At 37.4% G+C, this 15,331-nt stretch overlaps 1 protein-coding gene across 2 annotated transcripts in view; it reads left to right on the top strand.

Annotated features, from left to right (window-relative positions):
* The window catches only part of DCTN4 (dynactin subunit 4), a 45,075-nt gene that overhangs the window by 16,456 nt on the left and 13,288 nt on the right, over positions 1-15,331 (top strand). Inside the window, exons 5-10 of one of the 2 annotated variants that reach the window (XM_005558286.5) lie at positions 3,802-3,909; positions 5,691-5,711; positions 6,131-6,204; positions 6,508-6,620; positions 6,934-7,043; positions 14,323-14,396. In XM_005558286.5, the coding sequence (XP_005558343.3) occupies positions 3,802-3,909; positions 5,691-5,711; positions 6,131-6,204; positions 6,508-6,620; positions 6,934-7,043; positions 14,323-14,396 (500 nt within the window). The remainder of the gene's footprint in view (positions 1-3,801; positions 3,910-5,690; positions 5,712-6,130; positions 6,205-6,507; positions 6,621-6,933; positions 7,044-14,322; positions 14,397-15,331) is intronic. The other variant, XM_005558287.5, reaches the window with a different exon arrangement.

Here is a 15,331-nt window from a genome sequence, read left to right as displayed (position 1 = left end):
ATTGTTTCTTTATTGACCATCTACCTTGATGACCTGTCTAGTGCTGTTGGTGGAGTGCTGAAGTCCCCCACTATTATTGTGTTACTTTCTATCTCATTTCTTAGGTGTAGTAGTAATTGTTTTATAGATTTTGGAGCTCCAGTGTTAGGTGCATATATATTTAGGATTGTGATATTGCATATATATTTAGGATGTGCATATATATTTAGATTGTGATTGTGTATATTTAGGATTGTGATACTAGTCCTGTTGGACTAGTCCTTTTATGATTATATAATGTCCCGCTTTGTCTTTTTTAACTGTTGTTGCTTTAAAGTCTGTTTTGTTTGACATAAGAATAGCTACTCCTGCTCACTTTTGGTGTCCATTTGCAAGGAATATCTTTTTTTTATCCCTTTACCTTAAGTTTATATGAGTCCTTAGGTGTTAGGTGACTCTCTTGAAGACAGCAGATACTTGGTTGGTAAATTGTTCTCCATTCTGCTGTTCTATATTTTTTAAGTGGAGCCTTTAGGCCATTTACATTTAACATTAGTATTGAGTATTCTATTAATTGTGCTAGTTGTTGCCTGAATACTTAGTTTTTTTTTTCATTGTGTTATTGTTTTATAGGCCCTGTGAGACTTATGCTTTAAGGAGGTTCTATTTTGGTGTGTTTCAAGGTTTTGTTTCAAGATTTAGAACTCCTTTTTAGCAGCTCTTGTAGTGCTGGCTTGGTACTGGCAAATTCTCTCAGCATTTGCGCATCTGAAAAAGACTTTATCTTTCATTCATTTACGAAGCTTAGTTTCACTGGATACAGAACTCTTGGTTGATAATTGTTTTGTTTAAGGAGGCTAAAGATAGGACCCCAGTCCCTTCTAGCTTGTAGGGTTTCTCTAAGAAATCTGCTGTTAACCTGATAGGTTTTCCTTTGTAGGTTACCTGATGCTTTTGCCTCATAGCTCTTAAGGTTCTTTCCTTTGTCTTGACTTTAGATAACCTGATGACTATGTGCCTAGGTGATGATCTTTTTGTGATGAATTCCTCGGGGGTTCTTTGAGTTTCTTGTATTTGGATGTCTAGATTTCTAACAAGGCCAGGGAAGTTTTCCTCTGTTCTTTCCTCAAGTAAGTTTTCCAAACCTTTAGATTTCTCTTCTTCCTCAGGAACACCAATTCTTAGTTTTGGTAGCTTAATCCCAGACTTCTTAGAGGCTTTATTTATTATTATTATTATTCTTTTTTCTTTATCAGATTTGGTTAATTCAAAAGCCTTGTCTAAGTGTGTCTTTCATTTCTAAAATTGTGATTGTTTATTATTTATGCTGTCTGTTTCTCTGGAGATTTTTTTCGTCCATAACCTGTATTTTTTTTTTTATTTCCTTAAGTTGGTTTTCACCTTTCTCTGGTGCCCTTTTGAGTAGCTTTTTGAGTAGCTTAATAGTTGGCCTTCTAAATTCTTTTTCTGACAATTGAGAGATTTCTTCTTGGTTTGGATCCATTGCTGGTGAGCTAGTGTAATCTTTTTGGGTTGTTAAAGAACCTTGTTTTGTCATATTACCAGAATTGTTTTTCTGGTTCCTTCTCATTTGGGTAGACTATGTCAGAGGAAAGATCTGAGGCTTGAGGGCTACTGTTCAGATTCTTTTGTCCCGTGGCATGGGTCCTTGATGTGGTGCTCTCCCCCTTCCCCTAGGAAGGTGGTTTTCTGAGAACTGGACTGCAATTATTGTTACTGCTGCTCTGGGTCTAGCCACCCAGCAGAGCCACCAGTCTCCGAGCTGGTACTAGGGAGTGTCTGCAAAGAATCCTGTGATGCAGTGCATCTTCAGGTCTCTCCATTGTGGATACCAGCACCTGCTCTGGTGGAGGTAGCAGGGGAGTGAAGTGGACTCTGTAAGGGTCCTTGGTTGTAGTTAGGTTTCGTGTGCTAGTTTTCTTTAATGCTTGGTTGTGCTAGCAGTGAATTATCATGTGGACAGACTCAGGACCTCTGGTTAGCCAGGATGTTGCAGGTGGTGGAATTAGCTGCTATTTTCTCCTTTTGAGGGCAGGGTTGTTCTTTTATGAGTTGCCGTAATGGCTTGAGTTGGTTGGCCTTCAGCCAGGAGGTGGTGCTTTCAAGAAAGTATCAGCTGCAGTAGTGTGGTGGGGATACAAGCTTGCCCTAAGGTTGCCTGGATAAGTATTTCGGTTTCTCAGGTGATTGGTGGGGCCGTAAGACTCCCAAGAGTTTATAGTCTTTTGTCTTGGGCTACCAGGGCAGGTAGAGAAAGACCATCAGATGGGGGCATGTCTGAGCTCAGACTCTACTTGGGCAGGGTTTGCTGTGGCTGCCGTGGAGGATAGTTGTGTGGTTCTCAGGCCAATGAAGTTATGTTCCCAGGGGCGTTATGGCTGCCTCTGCTGTGTCATATAGGTGGCCAGGGAAGTAGGAGAAAGCCAGCAGTGACAGGCCTCACCCAGCTCCCATGCAGCCAGCAAGGCCAGTCTCACTCCCACCATGCCCCACCAACAGCATGGAGTTTGCAGGGCCAAGATCTTGCCTTCACAAGCCTACCTGCTGAGAAAGCAAGCCAGCCTTTTGGACCCCACGCCTTCTCAGCTGCTGTGGCTTATGTGCTCATATCTGTACTTCCCCTTCGCACCCTCCCCATCTTGATTCTGCCCAGGAAAATTTGCTCTGGGTCAAAATTATTACAAAATTCACCTGGAAGTTTCTGTCTCCGTGTGGTCCTTCCTCAATTCCACTGGCAGCTTTCCCCTAGGACCCCTGTGAGATTAAAGTCAGAAATGGCTTCCCTGGGCTTCCCTGGGAACCGTGAGTGCCTACAGGCCTCTTCCCGCTGTTGCTTCTTCTACTTTTATATTTCACTCGGCTCTCTAAATTTGTTTCAGCACTAGGTAAGGTTAAATTTTTCTCCTATGATCTGAATTTGTAGGTTCTCCAGTGAGGATGTATGTTTGAAGGTGGATTTTCCCCCTCTCACACTTTGGGCCCTCAGTTTTTCTGCTGTCTCATGGATTTTGCAGCAGCAAGCCACTTCTTTCAAAGGGTCTGTGAATTCTTTCAGTTTTCCTAGTATGTTCCTGCAGTAGTTCTTGGAGTAAAAGTTCACAGTGTGAGTCTCCACAAGTTGTTCTGTCTATCTGAGGAGAAGCTGCAAGTTAGTTCTGCCTCCTATCCGCCATTTTTTCGCCACCTCATCCTCTTGAGTAGCTGGGACTGTAGGCATATGCCACCATGCCCAGCTAATTTTTGCATTTTTTTATAGAGACAAGGTCTCACTCTATTGTCCAGGCTGGTTTTGAACTCCTGGCCCCAAGTGATCTACCCACCTCAACCTCCCAAAGAGCTGGAATTATAGGCGTGAGCCACCATGCCCAGCCTTGTTTGAACTTTTTATGATTAATATATATTGCTTTTATAATTAAAATGTGTTTAAAAAAATTTTTAAGTGTGATGGAGTTGGGGAATAAAATACAGTATAAAATGTCATGTTTTTAGAAATAAATGTCCAGTGGACATGCAGAAAAAAAATCAGAGCAGTTGTGAGGGGAAATAAGTAATGAAATAAGAGAGCAAGAAATTTCCGAGCCTTTTCATTGCCCATTTCATCCTGTCCTTGAACTTCAGTTTTCCATTTCACTTCGGAAAACAAATCACATAACAAAGAAAAATTCTCTTTGAAGAAAAAGGGCAAACTTGCCCATCTTAATTTGTCTTCTGTATTCATTATGTGTCTAATCAGTGTAGTTGATTAATTTGGTATGTTTTCTGTTAGCTTTTTTGTGTACCGAGTCTGTGATTTTTTTACAGATGAACAAATTGATTGAATATTACCAGCAGCTTGCTCAGAAAGAGAAGGTTGAGCGAGATCGCAAGAAACTGGCACGACGTAGAAACTATATGCCTCTGGCTTTTTCGGTGAGAATTTGGTACTAAAATGATTTGCAAGACCTGTAGGGCCTAAGAACAGTGATCATTTCAGAAAATGGCCATTGTCCTAGAGTCTTGAATGGTGGGTAGCAGAGAGGGGGATTCTTCAAATGATAGACGTTTAAGTCCGATAGTTAAATTATAGACGTTTAAGTCCGATTTGCTATATCAGTAGTTCTGTTTGAGTTATTTGTGTTTTAAGGACATTTGTGTTTCTTTCTCCGTCACTCCCCTTTATCTTCTGATTATTTCCCCAGAAAGACTGTTAATTTTGTAGGCACTGCAGAGCTCTACATACAGCTTTTTTTTTTTTTTTTGAGACGGAGTCTCGCTCTGTCACCCAGGCTGGAGTGCAGTGGCCGGATCTCAGCTCACCGCAAGCTCCGCCTCCCGGGTCCACGCCATTCTCCTGCCTCAGCCTCCCGAGTAGCTGGGACTACAGGCGCCTGCCACCTCGCCCGGCTAAGTTTTTTTGTATTTTTAGTAGAGACGGGGTTTCACTGTGTTAGCCAGGATGGTCTCGATTTCCTGACCTCGTGATCCGCCCGTCTCGGCCTCCCAAAGTGCTGGGATTACAGGCTTGAGCCACCGCGCCCAGCCTACATACAGCTTTTTTATTACAGAAAGTCTGAGAAAAAGGAGGTGGGCAAATGGTAGATTTTAGTCGTATTACTCCCGTAGCCCACCTTTGACATCCTGGCAGTAGTGGTTTCTCAGCTTTAGTTATAATAACTTGTTTAACATCCTCACCTGTTTCTCCAAGATGAAAAACACTGACTTTTTAACATAGTGCACTTGTGTGGGTAAATAGTAACATATGCAAGTAGAATTTTTGGTAAGAATTATGAGAGTCATTCTCTACCAGTTCATGTACTGCTAGTAAGAAGAAAGAAATTAGGATTTGGAGTTTTTGTTATTTTCCCCTGAGTTTTATTTGCTCTCATAGTACAGTTTGTTTTCTGTGTGCTTGCTTGGGGCCCAGCAGATTGACATTCAATAAATAACATTTATTGAATGGCAATGATGTGTCAAGCTCTGTGCTAAACACTTTACATGTATTACTTTATTTAATCCTCACAAAAATCCTGTGGAGTATCATATCCCCATTTTACACTTGAGGAAATGAGACCTAGTTAAGCAACTTGTCATACTGCATCCACATGAAAATTAGTTAAGTCATTGAAACCCTAAGAGTTGGTAAAGTCCATATAAAAATATCTAGATTGAGCCAGGTGCAGTGGCTCACGCCTGTAATACCAGCACCTTGGGAGGCTGAGGCAGGAGGATCACTTGAGGTCAGGATTTCAAGACCAGTCTGGCCAACGTGATGAAACCCTGTCTCTACTAAAAATACAAAAAATTAGCTGGGCATGGTGGCGCATGCCTGTAATCCCAGCTACTTGGGAGGCTGAGGCATGAGAATCGCTTGAACCAGGAGGCAGAGGTTGCAGTGAGCCAAGATAGTGCCACTGCACTCCTGCCTGCGTGACAGAGTGAGACTCGGTCTCAAAAAAAAATCTAGATTAGAATTTAAAAACGTTAACACTTGTAAAGCACCCTCATTTGCAAAAAGAAGTGAATTTTTCTGAATGTCCAGTGGTACAGTCCTCATATGCACCAATGTATGTTATATTTAGAGGTAGAATTTTAATTAAATGAATTATTTTTCCAATTTTCCCATATAACCTGCCTGCTATATGCGTTTGCTTCTATCTTATGCTGCATTTTTTGTCTCTGTTGCAACCTGCTGCTATTTTGGGGCTCTACAGCAACATACTATTCATGTAGTGGTAAGTTCTACTTTATGATTCTTGCTGACCCTGAAGAAGTTAGCAGATGACCACTGGTGTTCCAGGAAGACGTCTGTTGTGTATCTTAGACACGCCACATAGCTCTTGCCTAGGCCGTAGCTTAGATATTTTTAGATTGCTAATAGAAGCTCACATTTGGTTCATTTTTACTGTATTAATGTAGTTTCAATCTCCATGTTTAGTGCTGTTACTATTTTAAGAATAGAATCATGATGTGGGGCTACAAATTGCTTTCTTTAAAAGAAGCCTTTAAATTAGCTTTTTTTTTTTTTTTTTTTTTTTTTTTTTTTGGCTTATTTCCCTGAGCTTCTCATGCTATCCTACCCAAAATTCTTTCTTTTGATAAATAGGGTGTGTAACTATGGGCTTTCTAATAGGAATTTCTGAACTTTGTTTAGGACAAATATGGTCTTGGAACCAGGCTTCAGCGACCACGAGCTGGTGCATCCATCAGTACCCTTGCTGGACTTTCGTAAGTTTAGACATGAAATGACTTTGAGGAGAACAGCAGGTATCAAAATGAATAGCAAAGAAATGAGATTAAACACACACACACACACACACACACACACACACACACACACACACACACACAGTTGCCAATGGAAAAGAAGATTCTCGTACTTAGAAAAGACCTACGCTGGACAGGTATTCTATGACACAGGAATACTTCCATTCAATTATTGATATCATAGACTGAGGATAATCAGGCGGATCCTTGAGAAATTAACTGATTTTTTTGTCTTATTTTGTTTTGTTTTGTTTTATCTTTTAGCCTTAAAGAAGGAGAGGACCAGAAAGAGATAAAGATTGAGCCAGCTCAGGCTGTGGATGAAGTAGAACCTCTACCTGAAGACTATTATACAAGACCAGTAAATTTAACAGAGGGTAATTTTCTTTGTTTTTCTACTTTGTTTCTAGTCTCCATCTAATTCTGTTTTTGTTATTTATATATCTAGTGATTTGAGATTTTTAATGGAATAGTTGTTAGTAGTAAAGTGATATGTATGTAGAAAATAAAACAGCTGTAATAGAAGTAATTGTTTGAAATCTAAAATGCCTGTCAAATTTCTATATTTTCATTTTTTATGAACAACACTGTTCATTACATAAAAGTAATGCTTTGTGTAATTACTACTACATAAAAGTCTGATTTTGAAAGTCACTGTAAACTAAGCCTGTTTTCTGCCTTTCTTTCTAGTAACCACCCTTCAGCAGCGTCTGTTACAGCCTGACTTCCAGCCAGTCTGTGCTTCACAGCTATATCCTCGCCACAAACATCTTCTGATCAAACGGTCCCTGCGCTGCCGTGTAAGTATTCCATTCTGTAGAATGGCCATTTGTACAAGAGGAAAGCAAAAACAAATGTGGTTGGTGTCTGACCAATGTCAAAACCTTTGGAATGTAGTAAATACAGAAAATACTTGTAGAGAACATACTAATTGCCCAGGCACTGTTTTAAATGCTTTCAATGTAAACAACTCTTACAACTCTGTGAGGTAGGTACTACTGTTAAACCTGTTTTACAGATGTAGAAATGAAATATCTGAAGGTTAGGTACATAGGGTTAACCCCTAAAAGAATAGTGAAAGAGTGTATAACTTTTAGGCTAGTGTTCAGGCTCAGGGAGGACCAATAAAAAAACAATCAATTTAAAAGAAAGCAAGAAAAAAGAAAAATCAGCAAAATCCAGGCTCTGGTAATCTACAGAACAAATGACAGAGTTTCTTCAATAAATAAATTGTAAAAACAAGATGGAAAGGAAACCTTTTAGATGAGTACTATCCAACAGAACTTTCTCTGGTAATGAAAGTATTGTGTGTCTGTGCAGTCCCGCCTGATAGCCACTAGGCACGTGTGGCTATTGAGCACATGAAATGTGATAGTGCGGCTGAGGTACTGAGTCAGTCTTTAATTTCATTTAAATAACCACATGTCACTGGTGGCTAATGTTATGTAATCATTCTCTAGATTAGAAGACACTTAAAAGTTTACCAGCCAAACACAACATGTAGATTTTATGTAGATTCAGATTCAAACAAAACAGAAAGAAAGGGCCCAGGGGAGGAGGGAAGAAGGGAAAGAGGAAAGAAGGAAAGAAAAATTTGTGAAATCTTTGAGAAAATGTAAACACTGGTAGGATTTTTGATGCTATTAAAGAACTATTGGGCAGGGCACAGTGACACGCACTTGTAGTCCCAGCTACTCTGGAAGCTGAGGCAGGAGAATCCCTTGAGCCTGAGGAGTTTGAGACTGTAGTGTGTGATGATCATGCCTGTGAGTAGCCACTGCACTCCAGCCTGGGCAACACAGTAAGACCCTGACTCTTTAAAAAAAAAAAAAAAAATTATTTTTTCTTTTTAGGAATAATGATAGTATTATTTTTTGTTGTTTTGTTTTTTGTTTTGTTTTTAAATGTCTTTATCTTTTGGAGAATACAGAAATATTTATGGAGGAAATGACATGATCTCTGATATTTGTTGCAAAATAATGAGGGATGAGGAGTGGGTAAGAGTATAAATGAAGCAAGATTGGCCATTGTTGCTAATTTTTGATAACAAGTTGCTGATTCTTTTTGTTTGTTTAACCTGGGAGCATAGATTCAAGTCCTGCATATATATTCCCACGTTGATAATTGTTGAAGTTGGGTGATGGGTACCTAGAGATTTGTAATACCATTCTATATTTTTGTACATGTTAGAAAATTTTTGTAATGAAAACCCTTTATGTAAAGAAAGAAAAAGAACGGGCAAAGGAACATCGAATTGGTGGTTCAAATAGAAGACCTGGGCTCCTGCCTGTAATCACAACACTTTGAGAGGCCAAGGCAGGAAGATCACTTGAGCTCAGGAGTTTGAGATCAGCCTAGGCAACATAGTGAGACCCTGTCTCTACCAAAAAAAAAACAAACAAAAAAAGCCAGTGTGGTGGTTCACACCTGTAGTCCCAGCAAGTCGGGAGGCTGAGGCAGGAGAATTGCTTGAGCCCAGGAGGTTGAGGCTGCTGTGAGCAGTAATCACACCACTGCACTCCAGCCTGGGTGACAAAGCAAGACCCTGTCTGTTAAATAAAATAAAAATAAAAAAAGAATGTGTGTAGTAAGATAGTAGATTAAAATCCAGATGTATCAGTATTTACATTAAATACAATGAACTAAATGCTTCCATTAAAAGACAAACATTGTCAGTCTAAATAATAAAGCAAATTGCAGTGACCCATCTGTATGTTTATTACGAGAAGTGCAAACAGGAGAACTCAGAAAGGTTGAAAGTAGAGAGAAGTGGGAAAAATATTGGACAAACACTAATTTTTTTAGAAGAGGGATAATTTGTTTTAAAAAAAAGATTCAATTTACAAAGAAGATATAACCATCTAAAGTCATACGCACCGAAAAACAGACTCAAAATATATAAAGCAACATTTGAGAAAATTACATAAATGGACAAATCGTTTTGGGAAATTTTGACATCTCTCAGTAACCTGGAGAACAAATAGATGAAAATCAATAAGAATCTAGAACATTTGGAGAATTTAACTAGCAAACTTGACCAAATGAGCATATATAGACCCCTGTATGCAATATCTGCAGAGTATTTGCACTCTTTCCAAGTACATACAGAACACTTATAAAGGTTGACTATATACTGGGTTATTAGAAAGTAAGTATGAACATTTTTCAGAAGATGAATTTTTTTTTCAGTTAAAAGAAAGTTTTTATTAACAAGAAAAGATTTCTTTAAATCATATTTATACTTTAATAATAATACATAGACTAAGATGCTCGCTAACACAGGGTTTCTCTTTTGAACACTTTATTTCCATTTAGTACTCTTAAATATGTTTGCTTGTTGCGTGTTTATATTTTAACAGGTAAAAGTTATGAATTACCAGGTATTTTGCTACCTAACTGCACTGGAAAATGAAAATTTATAGAATTTTATCATTAGATCAGAGTTTTAAAAATCAAAGGATAAGGATTTAAAATCTTTTAACATTAGGGCATTATACCTTTTTCGGAACAAATATAAATTGCAGAAATTATACAAGGCAATTTTTTATCAGATATCAATATTTAACAATACTTTAACTGAAATGTTATTTCAGTTGAAAAAACTATCTCCAGTTACAAAAAAAAAATCAGGAACTTTATTGGATTTAATCTGCTTTAGAAATGTCCTAAGAAGCCTTAAATATTTTAAGTAGAAAAAAAAATTTTTAAATAGTATGTTATACTATTACTGTGGTTTATATACATATATTAAATGATCTCTTTTATAGGAAACATGACTGGAAGTTTATCACATTAAACACTGTAAAATTAAAAGCAAGAGCTAATTAACTTTTAGCAAAAGTACTCTGTATGCAACAGTTGCAAATATCAAAGCTATTATTTAGCAGTTAATAATTGCCTTGTATAAAATATAAACAAGGTACATTTACTGGATTGTTTTCAGTTTGCAGCTGCCCTCAAATATCCCAGATAAGGATTTCTCATAAATTAAAGCTGCAGTACAATTCACTTAGTGGTTAGTTAGGCCGATCCTCCCCACCATTATCCTTGTTCTTCCCCACCACCCCCAATCCCTGCAGTGGCACCATATTATTAAAAACATAAGTACCTGGGGTTTGTGCTTTAGATCAAGACATCATTTGCATAATTTCAAATGATAGACAACTTTTCATGTAAAAATGATGTTTTGTGGTCACAGTTACTTCAAAAAGTAATTGTTTTCAAATAACCTGACGTATCATACCTTAGCAATTACAAAACCATGATTTGGACACATGGCATTTGTAAGGTAGACAAACGTGCACTGCTAAAAGATGTGAACAGCTGTTCTTCTGCTTACGCTTAGAGTACTGTGAAACTTGGGTAATGACTTTATTTTTTCAATTAGCATAACCAGCCCATGGTACAGCATACTAAATCACAAAGTACAAATCCAAGGAAGGTAATACCTTTGCTAAGTTGCAGGATTTTGGCAAATCAATACAGGTCTCTCTAATATGATAAAACCATATTTTTATGGGAGTCATATATAACTTTAGTGATCATTTTCACTCCAAAAATATTTAAGTGCCAGCTGATATTATTAAAAACATTATAATGGTTTTTAATGGTTTTTAATAGCAGAGCAAGTTATTTTATACAAATTAATGTATTTTAAACTACACAATATCTCCTTTTAAGTGAACTCCCTTATGCAAGCTGTTAAGAGTATCCAGCTGCAGAGCAGTGCATGTCTCAAGGAGGTGGCTTCGCTCAATTGTGGGGTTGGTACAAAGCCAGGGAGAGTTCCAGTGTGTTGAAAAGCTTTAAAAGTCAATTTTAAGGAGATTCATTGTCAGTACCAATTTCCAAGGACTTCTTTAAAAATTGTTAAATTTTCACGTAAATACTGGAACCCTCAAAATTAGACAATGAATATTCAAACAACGTTCATTTCAGATGATCCCTTATATTTAGAAGCCCTGCATCTTGTTGTTTTGATCAAAAGTCATATAGCCTTACACCAGCTTATTTTTTAAAAAATTCTACTTAAAATGTAGATTTGTCGGGAGACTGAGACAGGAGCATTGGTTGAACCCAGGAGGCGGAGGTTGCAGTGAGCCAAGATTACGCCATTGTACTCCAGCCTGGGCAACAAGAGCAAAACTTGTCAAAAAAAATAAATAAATATAGGTTTGTTTTAAATAACAAAATATATAGTCAGCTTGGAGAGACCTGGGGCACCCACCCAGTATTGTCTGCCAAGTTTCATGATAGTTTCTTTGCACATGCTGCTGCCGCCATTGGAGTCCCTATGCTTTCTCTTGCTGAGGCTGTCAGCTGGAAGATGAAATGATGAAAGTATATTATTTGATCACAATGTAGTTAAGTTAGAAATCATCTAATTTCTTTATAGCAAAACTTACAGGATACAACTAAGGCCATGCTTAGCTATGCAGTATATATTAGAAAAGAAGAAATATTAAAAGATTAGTGACGTCAGAATCCATTTCAAGAAGTTAGGAAAAAAAACAGCGAAGTCCAGAGAGCAGGTGTTAATAAATTAAGAAACCAACATAAAACGCAATAAATTAAGATAAAATACAACAAATTAAGAAACCAATGTAGCCGGGCGTGGTGGCTCACGCCTGTAATCCCAGCACTTTGGGAGGCCGAGACGGGCGGATCACAAGGTCAGGAGATCGAGACCATCCTGGCTAACACGGTGAAACCCCGTCTCTACTAAAAAAAAATACAAAAAACTAGCTGGGCGTGGTGGCAGGTGCCTGTAGTCCCAGCTACTCGGGAGGCTGAGGCAGGAGAATGGCGTGAACCCGAGAGGAGGAGCTTGCAGCGAGCTGAGATCCGGCCACTGCACTCCAGCCTGGGTGACAGAGCGAGACTCCGTCTCAAAAAAAAAAAAAAAAAAAAAAAACAATGTAAAATACAAAAGAGCAACAGAATCAGAAGTTGATTTCTTTAAAAAGATTAGTAATAGAAATAGTTATATATAAATTAAATTTATATAAATATGGTTATATAATGCACCATTAATATAGTAATATCTACCAAAAGTAAAGTTACCTTTTGTCTCATCAACTTCACTTTTAGGAATCTACCTTGCACTTCCACAAATACAAACCAAAATATGCAGAGATTATGGTATATCCACACAATGAGTACTATAAATTTATTTAAAAGAATACGTTAATATGGGATACATTTTTAAATGCAAAAAGCAAAGTGCATGGTAGGTATGCAACTTTTGTATAAAAAAGGAGGGAAAGTACAAACGTACGTATAAACAAAAGTGTGTCTATATATATGCAGACATAGACCCATGCATGTGAGAAAATTTGTTATATGCTAAATATGGCATTGTAGATCACTGGGGAAGGAATAGGCTATTACATTTTGCTAGGTCAAGTGATTATATGGAAGAAAATAAAATTGGGTTGCTACCTCACCCTACACAAAAGTTAATTTCAGGAATGATGGAAATTTGAAGAGCCAAACTTCTAGAAGAAAATACAGGAGAATACCTTCATGACTTCTGGGTAGGGGAATGTTTCATAAGTAAGACAGAAAAGCACAAATTGTAATGTAAAGTTATATATTTTACTTCATTAAAAGTAAAACTTGTACCCTTATGCCAAAGAAAACCCATAAAGAAATGAAAAGATAAGCTGCAGACTGAGAAAAGTAGTTTGCAAGGTATATTATTAACAATAGATTAATATCTAGAATATGAAGAACTTCAGCGAATCAGCAAGGAAATAAAAGTAACCAGCAGATCCTCACATTCAAGTTATGGCAGAGGAAATCCCAATAGCCAATAAATATGAAGTATATTCAGATTTATACACTAATCAGGGAAATGTACGTTAAGACTGCAATGAGAAAACGAAAAATTAAAATAACTGCAATGGAATATCATTTCATAATCATATTAGTTATATTGCAGTATCCTTTAAAATAGCAAATGCATACACCCTTTGATCTGCTCTTAGGAAACTGTCTTACAGATACTTAGACACTTAGGAAATAGATTAATGTACTAGAACACTCATTGCTGCATTACTTACAGTAGCAAAATGAAACATCCTGAATGTCCATCATTTTCTATCTTATGTAAGTTATAGAAATTGTTACAGTGGGACACAGAGGCTCCTCTATATGTACTGAAATGGAATTAATTCCAAGATAAGAGTAAATGAAAAAAGCAAGAGAATAAATATAAAATGTTCCCTTTTGTGTTATTGTGAAAAAAGCAACAGGATGTATGCTTGTACTTTTATGTGCATAGGCTATCTGGGGAGAGGAACAAGGGGACAGACAGATTATGGGTAATCTTTACACTGGACACCTGTTTTGTACTGCTAAAAAAAATTTAACCAGATGTATGTAGTACGTATTTAAGAAAGTAGTAAATAATTATTACTGTCCCAGTACAGTGGTTCATGCCTGTAATCCCAGCACTTTGGGAGGCCAAAGCAGGAAGATTACTTGAGCCCAGGAGTTGGAGGCTGTTGTGAGCTTTGATTGTGCCACTGCACTCCAGCCTGGGTGGCAGAGTGATACCCTATCTCAAAAATAATCATTGTTACTGTACTTTAAAGCATGGGATCTGGAATTTTACTACCTTGATTTAAATCACAGTGTCCATTATTATTGGCTCTATGAAGTTGCGCAGGTTACTTACCCTTCCTGTATACCATTTTCATCATCTATAATATGGCAACCTTAATATAATACCTATACCTAGCTCATAAAGTTGATGTGATACTTAAATCCAGTTAAACCAGTGAGCACGTTGTTTTGCACATACAGTAAGTACTCAGTATGTGTTAGTTATTTTAGTAGTTTTTAAGTACCACAGAGGTATAATAATATTGGATAGTGTGGTTGCACATATCAGGAAGTGCAAACATCTTTTATAAACTTCGGTTGCTATACGCTATTTCAAAAACTTATGGTCTTATATCAGAATAAAACAAAACCAAATTCTCGTAAATGCTATCCTTCTGAATTTAGCAGCTCTATGGATCAACAAAGTGTGTTGTTGTCTTCTGATACATACTGTATTTGTTTTCTTTTTAGAAATGTGAACATAATTTGAGCAAGCCAGAATTTAACCCAACATCAATCAAATTCAAAATCCAACTGGTTGCTGTGTGAGTATTTTGGGATTGGTGTTTTCAGTTACTGTTTTGAGTTATTTTGGTTTATTCTTCTTCCCCAGTGTGAAGTGTGTTTATTCTTGGCCCTCCAAAAAAATAATAATAATTACATCAAAATCATCTTGACATTCTGTTCCGGTTTAGGTTTTGAATTTAGTTACATGCCACGAAAAACGTTTAAGATAAATAGATTCAGGGGTATTGGGATCAGGGACACAGTGGCCCAGTATGATCTGGAGCAACAAGGTATGTTAATTATTTGGTGGAAAGTTACTAGTCATCGTTACAAATTACAAAGTGTCTGCGTTTGGGAATAATCCTTCAAAAACTTAAAAAATAATAAAGTATAGCTGATTGAAGAGTATCCCTGTAACAATGTTCATTTTACTTACCTGTGTTATAACACTTCATTGGCTGGGGTGAAAGTGATTAAGTTAGTGTTAACTCTCTGGGACTTGTGAGTAGGAGAGAATTTTGTGTATAAAAACTACCTATCAGGCTATCTGAATGGTCCTAATTAGAGACAAATACTGCCACTTAAAACTTACCCAGTGTTCATCTAATTAAATGTAAACTTTTCGTATCTCATCATACTTTTCTAATACATACATTTTTTAAATTACGTGGCAAACAAAAATATTTTCAAAAATTAGGAAAGTATTGTCTAGCTTTGGAGTAAGACAGCGCTTCTTTAGCAAGACAGGAAACCCAGAAGCCATTAAAGGAAAGAAACACCTTTGACCTTAGCAAAAAGAAATAGTGGTTATAAAAGATGAAATTAAAGCCAGGGGCAGTGGCTCACACTTGTGATCCCAGCACTTTGGAAGCCTGTCAGGAGGATCACTTGAGCCCATGAGTTGAAGACCAGCCTGGACAACGTAGTAAGACCTCATCTCTACAAAAAATTTTAAAATGAGCCAGGTGCAGTG

The sequence above is a fragment of the Macaca fascicularis genome, chromosome 6 (genome assembly GCF_037993035.2).
Source record: "Macaca fascicularis isolate 582-1 chromosome 6, T2T-MFA8v1.1".
Lineage (NCBI taxonomy): Eukaryota > Metazoa > Chordata > Mammalia > Primates > Cercopithecidae > Macaca > Macaca fascicularis.
The sequence above is the reverse complement of the archived record's forward strand: the minus strand, read 5'-3'. Positions and strand labels throughout refer to the sequence as shown.